The 11,870-nt window shown below is 37.6% G+C and overlaps 1 protein-coding gene across 3 annotated transcripts in view; it reads left to right on the top strand.

The window, feature by feature from the left end:
• The window catches only part of LOC128877327 (fasciculation and elongation protein zeta-2), a 45,792-nt gene that overhangs the window by 17,975 nt on the left and 15,947 nt on the right, over positions 1 to 11,870 (top strand). Inside the window, exon 1 of one of the 3 annotated variants that reach the window (XM_054124535.1) lies at positions 6,784 to 7,106. The exons of 1 other annotated variant lie outside the window; for it this stretch is intronic. In XM_054124535.1, coding sequence (XP_053980510.1) covers positions 7,001 to 7,106 — 106 coding nt within the window. In that variant the 5' untranslated portion in view covers positions 6,784 to 7,000. Of the gene's footprint in view, positions 1 to 6,783; positions 7,107 to 11,870 lie in introns of those variants that run through there. One more of the 3 variants, XM_054124534.1, reaches the window with a different exon arrangement.

Raw genomic sequence — 11,870 nt, 5'->3', positions numbered from 1 at the left:
TATCACAGAATCTCGAATACGGGAAAGTTAAGTAGTTACTCGATCGTGTAACGTTTCAACGTTACCCCAACGTATTCCACTTGCCGTTTGCTTTCGTCGCTCTTATGTTTCTTTTTGACGACCATTGTCGACCGATTCGACGGTAACAACTTGGGAGCATGGTACTGATTCACGAAGAAACACGCGGTTGAACAGTTTAACGCGAACGACGTGAAATGAAACGTATATTAAGTTGGCGTAGCCATTTCAAAAGGCCAATGCCAAATTAACACGATACTTATTTGCTAATTATTTGCCAAAGAATTAATTTTTTTGCTCCAGCCGTTTTCGAGAAACAATGGCTATGCTGGCGTAATATTAAGCTAGAGTAGCCACTTATGTATCTCTGTACCTAACAGGGATATCAATTCCATTCTTGCAGCAAAAAAATTCATATTCGGTGGACTAAGAGCAAATAAATAGCAAATAAATAGCAAATAAATAGCAAATAAATAGCAAATAAATATGTCGCAAAGATGGCATCGATATCTGTTATGTCTTATGATACAACATGTGGCTACGTTAGCTTAATATTACGCTAGCATAGCCATTGTTTCTCGAAAACGCCTGGAGCAAAAAAATTAATTCTTTGGCAAATAATTGGCAAATAAATAGCAAAAAAAAATATCGTGTTAATTTGGCATTGGCCTTTTGAAATGGCTACGCCAGCTTAATATACGTTGTAATGAATAGTATTCCACACGAGTGGACAGAGATGGGAGCATTCATATTCTTAAATATGAATATGAATAAATTCATATCACGCGGATTTGTGAATATGAATATGAATAAATTTATGAATAAAAATGTGAATAACGCGTTACTCACATTTTTAATCGTAAATAGCGCGTTGTTCACATTTTTATTTGTAATTAACTCTTCATTAAATAACCTTAATCATTTACTTACATCGTTTACTATCCCACACAGAATCGTTTTCACTCCAATAAAATGGGTAATTACAAAAATTATGTAATTTATGCAAATAAAACAATCATCGTTGTTATTATTATAAAAAAACATTATAGTTGTGTTAATAAACACGTGTACGAAATTCTGGAAGATGTATTCTCGTAATCGATAACGCGTTCTTCACATTTTTATTCATAAATTTATTCATATTCATATTTACAAATCCGCATAATGTGAATTTATCCATATTCATATTTATGAATGTGAATACTCCCATCTCTGCCAGTGGAACCTCGAGGTGCAGATAGTAATTCATAAAACCAAACCTTTTCATACAGTATCCCACATTCTGCTTATCACTCTTTAACGTAACGACCTGAACATCCCATCAAAGCGCCAATAAATCTACCGACAAAACAAGAATCGCTATTCCTCCACTTCGAGTCGTAAAAATGCTCGTAAACTTCAACGGATTAACGCCTCGAACGTCCATTCGATTGTTCCTCAAGTTCACGGCAATTCGTGAGTACGCGGATACGGATCGGCATAATTGCGTGGGTAACCGTCGGCCAACGGCGACCGTTCCCTGCGTGCGATCGCCACGGATACTCGTAATTACTATTTCGCGCAGGTGTAATTAGAAAAAAAAAACGATCCTCATCGTACAATCTCGCGTTGTTGAAATTAATTGAATCTAATTAAATCTAACCGTTGCACGATATCGAAGATAACGTCTCGTAAGTTACAAGTTGTAACTCATTACGTAAGGTGTTATTAAACGATCGAGAAATTCGATTGATTTCTTCACCGGGACGAAATTTAACCGCGGCCTTTTTCTTATTTTTGTGCTCGTCGAAGGATATGTAAATATTACGTAAACTGGTTGACACGTAACCCAACTTGGGACTTCACATGTTTGCATGTATTAATATTTTTTATTCAATTTCTCCTCGCATTATTTCTTTCGTTCAATTTTTTTTCAGGCAAAGTATAAGGTCGCGTAAGATAAACACTAATGTTGTTTATGTAACATTCGGGCGTAATCGTTGTTAACTCCATGGGTTTATGCAGGGCCGGCGCAAGGCAGCTTAAACGTATTCGCGTTTAAGAAAATTACTCGATTAAAAGACACCGACTTTGATTAATTTTCTACAGAATGACGATACCATTAACAGATTCAAGACACTTTTTGGTATCGACAATTCAGCTTAAAGGAGCGACGAAAATCATCAAAATATTACTATTTAATATTCATCTTATAAAATATATATAATAAGCATTTGTAAATAAATAATTCCTCGTTGTAAAATTTGAGTGTAGCATTTGAATGTCGGTTCAGCCGGCCGTGGGTTTATGTAATATTGGGACCTCGGGGCCGTTGGTAAATTCTACGATTTCATGCAATACTAAATCGATGAGATGCAAGAAGGAAAAAAAAATAAGAAAATTAAAGTACAGCTGATGGTTATCGAAGCATAAAAAAATATTCGACCAAGTATAGAAGTGCAATTATGGATTCCGATTCGAGACACGTCCAAGATAAGGTACGTGCAAATGAAGGGCGTTGTTGGTCGTGCGTGCTTCAGGATTTATGGCAAAACCGCAATCCATTATCCGCACCCGTATACGCAACAAAACGAACGATTGCTTTTTATTACATACGATTGTAGCGTAATAATGCAGTCATTATATAATTGTGCACCGCCTAAGTGTCGAAACGAGCCGCGCAGCTACGTGATTTTCGATAGCATGTTTGCACCCAGCATCATTATCACTTTCGCTGCGGATTACGCACATGTGCGTCCAACTGTAAATATGTGGTTGTTTTTATTATTTTTCAGTTTTCATTTTTTTTTTTTTTTGATCGGCAATCATATTATATATAAAATAAGTTACCACAAATATATGTTTCTCAAATATATGTTTTTCAAAATAATCGTATTAGAACATTTGTAAGAAATTTTTCCTAAAGAAAAAGTTGTTTCAAATCACCCCCTAAACCACGCGTTTCAAGGACCTCCAACGTTTTTGGGACACCCTGTATACTCGGATATTACATGACGAAACTTCAAACCCGTTTGCACTTCAAAACATTTATCTTCCAAGTTAGATATCTAAGGAGAATCTCGGACTGCCAACGCGTTACCTAACCGTTCTAAGCGCGAAGGGTTAAAAGTACGAAAACTAGTTTCTTTTATTTTCAAATTGAACAGCGTTCAATTTAATGTCCTAAAGTATGGTTAATTTGTCCGATTACGTAATAATTTGCTCGGTGTAAAATTTAAAGAAATGCGAGGGGAAATCAGTGCTCCAATCTGCAAACTGGTAAGAACTCTCGACCTCTGATCCACTCTGATATACGAGTGGCCAACTTGACACGGTAACCCTTTTTATCGATCATCGTTATTGTTAACGCGCAAAACGAACCGCGATCCTTCGGCACGGCACTCGAAATAATATTCGAGGCCCCGGCCATCTACATCGCACAACCGCGCGAAGCTGATTTATTCCCAATCAGCGGAGCCCAGCGCAAATCCGCCGACGTGCGGAGGCAATATTTTTTTCTCCTGGAAACCGCGTCGCATGAATCTTTCATGAGTCGAGATCCTTTTTTCAATTGCAAACGTTCCCCGATCACGAGTCCTTTTAAAAAACCGATCGTTCCATCAATTATCAAGATAAACCTCGAACGATACTCGAACACATCCGCGAGGTACGCCTGGGTAATTGCATCTTTAAACATCAGCCGTTTTCTTGTTTCGACATTGGCCAAACCGTCTCGAGGGATGCTTTTGCCAAATAAACATTTTAATCGGTCGCAGTTTACCTTCTTCAGAGGTCGATGATTGTTCCACGTTATCTGCACTTCTACTTGTTCGTTGTTTATTTGTTTTCAAAGACCATGGTTCGAGACTACGTAACGAGATAAACGGCGCGGTTGGGAAAGTATTAATGACGCTCTCCACGTCACTGATTCATCCAGTTGTTCGTATCGAAAGCGACTAGATCACGCAGGGGGGGAAAAAATCGCATCCGTTTTCTTTATCAGTCGCCATCTCGATAATGCGATTTATGATATTATCGAGGTTAACCACAATTCCCCCATTGTAATCATTCTTCTTTTCTTTTTTTTTTGCATTCCTCTCATGACCCACAAACATGTAAATCGCGAGTAACTCTGGCCCGGTACGCATGCTTTTGCAACTCTGTTGCGGTCGAGACAGAAACGGGTAAAATTTTATTGAAATAATAGACGACGAATAAAAACCGTAGATGGACATGATTTCATTCGAATAATGAAAACATAACGTAGGCGGCATTTAAAATGAATAAAATTTCTGCGAGCAAAATAAAAGGTTGTCGATATTTTATACGTTGCTTGACATTTACGACTAGGCAAAAATGTTGTCCATATCTGGATCGAGGACATGTATTTTCAGAAGTTGTCTCGTGACTTTATCGCGCCATGAGGATTCGACCTTTCGTTAAAAGATCGTGTCGACGGGAAAATGTCAAAACTAGATCTTCGAATAGCGAATTACCGCCTACGTATAACGTAATCGTTGCTTTGCGCATTGGCAAGGTTATGCATAGTCAACGTGAGACGCGCAACTTTTTTTTTTTTTGCTTTACAATAACCGAGGCGTGGCTGTGCAATTATTTCGCTGTGACAACGATCTCGCAAAAACTTGACGAGGCATGGCTGTCTCGATGGAAGAAAGAAAGAATATTGCGTAAAACTTATTCCATACGTGACAAGCGATCAAATTTGTAACTAGATGGTCGATTGCAGAATTAAGAAATATTTTTAAGAGATAAATGCGTATCGATATTCGAGGTTTGGTCTTCTCCTAGATTTTATATCCAATAATTGAGTTCAGAGCGATATGATGTGTCTGTATTTAACACCCTCTAGGTATTTAACATCCACGTTTTTACATTACGCGTTTATTAGTCTCGTTACATCGAGAGAACAATTTAAATTGGATGCCAGAACGCGCGCTGCAGCGGCTCTGGACGAGAAGTCTTCAACTTCTAATCAAACTGTATTGGTTTACCGACCAATGGAATTACCAACTGCTTGCTTTCTATCTTCAGGTAATAAAATAGACTATTCGTTAGTTCCATTCTTTACCGCATCTGTGATGATGTCGCTGCTTGTTCGCTAGGTCGGTACCACAGTTCGCTTCACTCGAAACCATTTTTCGTAAAATTTCAATTTAATTAAGCCTATTACACAAGAAAGTATGTACCAATCACGCCTACCCTTCGATTTACGCGAAAATCATGGCGTCGCTTACGAAAAATCGTGCGAATCACAAAAAAAATAACTTTTTTTTTTCATTTTTTTATATTAAATTTTAAGCGATTCTGAACAATTCTACGCAAAGAAAATTGAATTTGGAGCACTAGAAGCGGTAAAAAAATTTTCTTGTGAAAAAAATGAAATTTTTTTTTTTACAAAATTTCTTTTTTTCTCACAAAAAAGTTCGATGACACGAACTTAGTAAACAGAATGCGATACAACTGTAAAAAATATAAGGAAATACAACTGACAACTTTCTCAAAGAGAAAACAACGACAGTCAAATTTGCAGAAGACCGGAGTCGCGGTACCTTGGTCACAGCCATAGGGTACTGTTTTCTAGGGTAAAGAAGACAGTAAATTTCCGAAAAAGCAGTGTTTTAATCGATTTTGATAAAATTAAATACGATTTGACAACATTTATATCGATAATCGAACGTGAAATAGAAATTTTTAGTTTTTTGCGTCTTCTGAAAACCTAGGTTTTTGATACAAAGGTACACTTTTCTCAGAAACGGTTAGGTCGATATGAACCAAATTGTTTACACGTGTTTTCTGATAGTTGGGCCTACTTTACACCGAGTATTTTTTTAAAATTGCAAATAGTTAATTTTTTTAAAATGTGTAAAGTTGAAAAAAGAAATTTATAGGTTTGCGGAGTGATAACTTTTTTTGGAATCAAAATATTGAAAACATCCTCGGTGCAAATTAGGCCGAACTATCAAAAAACACATGTAAACAATTTGGATCATATCGGTCTAACAGTTTCTGAGAAAAGTGTACCTTTATATCAAAAACCTAGGTTTTCAGAAGACGCAAGAAACTAAAAATTTGTATGTCCCGCTCGATTATCGATATAAATATTATCTAATCGTATTTCTTTTTATCAAAATCGATTAAAACACTGCTTTTTCGGAAATTTACTATCTTCTTTACCCTAGAAAACAGTACCCTATGGCTGTAACCAAGGTGACCGCGTCTCCAGTCTTCTGCAAATTTGACTGTCGTTGTTTTCTCTTTGAGAAAATTGTCAGTTGTATTTCCTTATATTTTTTACAATTTAATCGCGTTCTTTTTACTAAGTTCGTGTCGTCAAATTTTTTCCGTGACAAACAAAGAAATTTTGTAAACAAAAATTCCATTTTTTTTCTCAAAAAATTTTTATTACCACTTTCAGCGCTTCAAATTCAATTTTCGTTGCGTAGAATTGTTCAGAATCGCTTAAAATGTAATAAAAAAAAAAGTAAAAAAAAAAGTGATTTTTATTTTTTGATGTTACCCCTTGATCAGTTACTTACTCAAGTTCATTTGTTTCAATGTAAAGTACATGTGCAAACCTGTTGAGAAACAAAAAATATCGATCCACGTATTCTAGAAATAATGTTATTTCGAAATTGGGGTCGTCGGATTACAGGGAGATGGGTGCTCCAAATACGGCACTGCCGATGCTATGTGCCATCGGCGCGCTCAGCCAGCGGTCGTCATGGCGACCAGCAATCATCTTCCCCCACCAGTTTTCAAACGAGCCCCCTCTGCGTCAGTCGTTCGCGAAGCCTCGCATGCGGTGGATTGTGCGTAGTACGCTGATTGTTTTTCGCCGTGTTCGCTCTCGCCCTTTCTTGGCTACCCCTCGTGAAAACCCGTAAAGGAAGAACGGTGCGCCTCGGGGGCGCTGCCGCAAGTGGAAGGTGCCGAATTTCATCGCGGTGATCGACTCTGTACCCGGTTGTCCACACGGTCAATAATGAGGGACATGGCGGGCAAGATCTCCGAGTTGAAGTTCGAGGCACCCCTCGCACGCTTCGAGGAGGAAGACACGGCCAGCTTGAAGAATATGAATCTGCTGACAGGTGCGAGAAAAAGCTGTCGTGTATGTACGTTCAGGTCGCGTAACTCGTTTCGTCGTGCATCTCGCGCCGCCTCTGTCACGGATCCTTCGCGGTAACCTCGCGCGGATCGAAAGTTTATCGCGAACGCTCTCGATTCGGGACGACACTATGTTGTAAACGCATCCCACCCAGTGCCAAAATTACGCGAAACTGAGAGTCACCGATTTCGAGACACTCGTGCGACCACATCATCGTCGTTCTCTATTCTCGTCGTAATCGATCTCGAGCCGCCTCGAAACTGGGTGATTCTACTCGTGAACCAGAGTTGGGCGTTATTCGAACAATTTCGATTAAATCTTTGGCCAGATAAACGATGCTTATCGGTCCACGTGTCGAACCATTTCGCAGATTAATCGACCACTTTATTTGGACATCGTAGCTTCTTCTACGCTGTAGTTTGTCGTCCTCGTTTTACAACCTGTAAATACGTACGGTCTTCCTTGTCAACCTGACGTTCTGTCAACGCAAAATTAAAGAATGTCGGAGGATGATTCACACTACGAATGAAACGTTTGACCGCAAGACGCGTAACTTTTAGATAATTGTTTCGATAAGACAGTCGAATTGACTCGGATAATCGTTGTTCGTTGTTTGCTATGATCATTGGTGACGATTATAGTTTTATCTTAAGAACTCTGCGATAAAACGTAATTCATTGTCTTCTGCGTAATGAAAACTAGTAAATGAATATTCTTCAAATATTCCTTTACCTAAACGCGTATTTGTGATGTTTTTCTCTAAAGCATGTGATTTACAAATTGTTCTAAGGACTGTAAAATTCTTGTGTACTTGGTGCGTCACATTTTTGATCGTAGTGCGATTGATACATATCACAAACCCACGCGTGCACATAATCGCAAAATCGCAGAGCATTATGATTCATTATCTAGATAAAGATATGCCCAACTCTGTTACGAAGTTTGCAACGAAAACGATGCAAAAATGGTCATACGATTGTATCGACGTTTTCCATACATTTGCTAAAAATGACGTCGTTGGTACGAGGCGTACCAACGAGCGAAAATTTCGGGTTTCGAAGAGATATCGACTCCTGTTCTCAAACACCATTAACTCTTTGGGATTAGGTCCCTAATTTAGGTGTGTTAGACACTGTCCCGCCTTTACCTAGCTTTTCGTGCATGGCGTGTGCCTCGTAGAGTCGAAACTTGATAACCTCAGTTTCGCGGTTGTGAAAACGATTCGAGGGGACAGTTGGTATTCGTGCAGTGTCGATGTCACTCTTTGCTTTTCGTGTAACCGGCGTTTTTAGCGTGCGGCGCACAGTGGTCCCAAATGGCCAAAAAGGGCAAAAAACTCAATATCTCGAGAACGGATCATCCTATCAATCCAACAATAGTCTCATTCCATTCGGGATGAAAAAATACATTAGAATTATGTACAAATTATTTTAATGAAAAAAAAAAGTAATTTTTATAATAACAAGTCAATAGCTTCTTCGCTAAGGGGAAGGTGTTTTAGGTTCAGCCCTCATATTCGTATGTTTAGGTCATTGAACCTTGTTTTAGCGAATTTTTAACAGGAAAAAATACAGGTTTTTTTTATGGTTTTTAATCATCGTACATTTTATCTGTCGTGGATTTGTTAGGAATTTACCCGTCCATAATACGTCCTTTAAACATGAGCCAATTTTTGCGAAGGATGTCTCAAAAATAATGTCACACCATCATCAGAATAGATTTTAGAAGGAATTCGCAGATTCTCAAGATTTGAGTATTCACACATACTTGAGAATAAAATTATGTAACTCCCGAAAGAGCAAGTAGACGCAGCTGAAATTTTCATCATGTTTCCTTGGTGTAATATAGATGAGAAAACGTGATAAATCAAACCGGAGACTGTCGGAGCTTTTTTTGAATCAATAATTTTCATAAAACATTCGAAAAATCAGCATATTCGCTTTACTCATAATTTTTTTTTTTTTTTGCCTAAACAGTAAAAAGTCATGTACACATATCGTTACTAGACATTATTAATGACCGATCAATTCAGTTTTACCCAATCATAAGTGACTGATCTCGACTGATTTCCAAATTTTATTAAATTATAACTTCTTTCAAAAATAAAATTTAAAACAATCATTTTACAGTGTAATTCTACAGACTGTTCACAGTAGTCAGGACATGTTCTATAACAAAAATTTGACTATCGAAAGTTGAGTTTTTTTCCGCGTTGGAACCACTGTGCGGCATGCCTACACGCGGAAATTTCGAAACCGAAAGAGCCGTTTCGGCGGTGGGGAACAGGTTTCGTGCGTAAACGCGTGGTCACGCTCGTTTTGCAGCGTGCGAATCAAATAACGAGGGTAGCGTAGCGTATTTAGCCACCATGAAGAAGCGACCTTCGAAGCGCGACAAAAGGCTACGTCACGCGTACAATTGGTGTCTAATATCCTCCGTAGCTTGCCGGATCTTTCTTCAGCTAAAAACATCCTTGCACTCTCGTTTTAGCTTCTTAATCACCTACCGACGTTGTTTATAGACGCCTCGTAACAATTTTCTTTTCCAGGCAATAGTTACCGTATTTAATATGTCAAATGAAAGCCTCTATGCGGGTTTACAAGAGTGAGAGCTACGCAGACATTTCCATTTCAATCAAACTATAATTTGAAAACGGTATCGCCACGCGATCAAAATATTCGCGCCGAGTTCAATTATTTTATGAAACGTGGTAATTGTATGTACGTCGGACGTCGTTTGTATTTCGAAAGTCTTCCAAGTGCATACCGGCTCGTATCACTTTTCACGACATGATGAACACACACAATGGCGGGTCCAGGCGTACATATATGGTACTCGAAGTTAATTACTTTCAGGGACACTTTCCTTTTACGAATACTTCACGAAACGCGAATATTATTATTAGGTTGTTCGGAAAGTTTGTGCCAATTTCTAAGAAAAATTCAAAAACACGTGTGAATTTTAATATATATTTATTGAATTACATAGGTGCCATTTTGTTCCACAACCTTTCCACCCTTTAAGGGATGTATACATGTTATTTGTTTTCAACTACTTTGATATATTCAGACCTGTACCACCTACCAATAATCGACATGGACTTTCCGGACAACCCAATGTGTAATATACAGTGGGTGTAGAATGTATTCGTACACAGATCAATTTCCCAAACAATTTTTGCATGAAATTGTAGTTTCTTAACTTCTTTTTTTGTAATCAATGATATTTTACATATTCTCGGAAATCTCTAAGATAGATATAGTCCAAACAATATTTGCTAGTTAATATAATTTGCGAAATTAACAAGAAAGTGGGAAAAGTGGGTAAAAGTATAGTAGCAATAAGTATTTGTACGATTCTTATGACGAACCATTTACAGTAGAGTTTATAACGTAAACACATTAGTTTATTGCTCCGTACGAATTAGAAAACATCAAATTTCCAGGAAAGTACTTTTAAAAATGGCTCTAATAGAGAAATTGAAGAAGATTCCACTTCGAATATCTAATAATTTAGTAAATTTAATCCTTAGAAAAGTTACAATAATTATGAAATCAAAGGGAAATCCCACGAAGGAAGTATTATATACTTATAAATTAATGTAAATTTCTTTTTTTTTTTAATGAATTTTTAAAAATTAAACAGTCGTACGAATACTTATTGCTTCAATATTTCTATCAATTAATTGTATTTTTCTTGTTAATTTCGCAACTTACATAAATAGCTACTTTTTTTGTACTATATTTATTTTAGAGATTTCCGAGAATATGTAGAATGTCATTATTTATCAAAAATAAGTTAATAAATTACAATTTTACATAGTTTTTTTTTAGAAATTGATCAGTGTACAAATACTTTGTACACCCACTGTATAGTGTACAAATACTTTGTACACCCACTGTATTTATCCTCTTATAGAACTCCTCTTATAGAATACTCTCATTAGAAATGACTCGATGTCACGCGAAAGCGAACTTTTAAATGAGCGTCGGGAGGTGTTAAAATTTTCAAGAAGGAGATATTCGATCCCCGACGAAAACATTTGATCTGCAATGCGTCATTGGCTTCCACGGGAAAGTGCGCGAATCCACTGTTTATGTAATTGATAACACCCGGATGGCGGCAGACGTAATTAATACCGGTTGCCTTGTAAGTCGAACGCGCTCCCTGGAACCGTCTCGCCTGATATTTTCGCGTTGCGTTACGGCCCTGTGCACAAACGGTGACCCATCTTTCGCGTTTATTGTGTCCCCGTGCCATCGGACTCTTTCTTCGTGTTTAGTGTTTACTCTTCCCTTGAATCGACGGGCAGCGACGAGTCCTCGCTAGTTTGTCATTGGAACCAATTGGATGACGCATCGAGTAAACATAGCTCTATTTAAGCGTTTCTCGCCGAGATATCGATAGAAACGCATACGATGCTTTTATTATCATGTACCTTAACGTTTCCCAAAGTTTTGCTCGCTGCACGACTATACCTGAGGATTCTTTTTATATTTAGTTGTCATTGGAACCAATTGGATGATGCATCGGTAAACATACAGTTGCATGCAAAAGTTTCCGGCCAAAAATAATGTTGGAATTAAATTATGTATAATAGGTGTAAAGTAGAAATACAAATATATCATAGTAAAGGGCTTTTATTATATTATCGAAATGTACAACTCAAGAATTTGATACAACAAGTAATAATTATTTATAACAAAAATAACAATTTTTACTTCTTCATAAGTATCCGGCCGAGTAC

Source organism: Hylaeus volcanicus, chromosome 5 (genome assembly GCF_026283585.1).
Source record: "Hylaeus volcanicus isolate JK05 chromosome 5, UHH_iyHylVolc1.0_haploid, whole genome shotgun sequence".
NCBI lineage: Eukaryota > Metazoa > Arthropoda > Insecta > Hymenoptera > Colletidae > Hylaeus > Hylaeus volcanicus.
The sequence above is the reverse complement of the archived record's forward strand: the minus strand, read 5'-3'. Positions and strand labels throughout refer to the sequence as shown.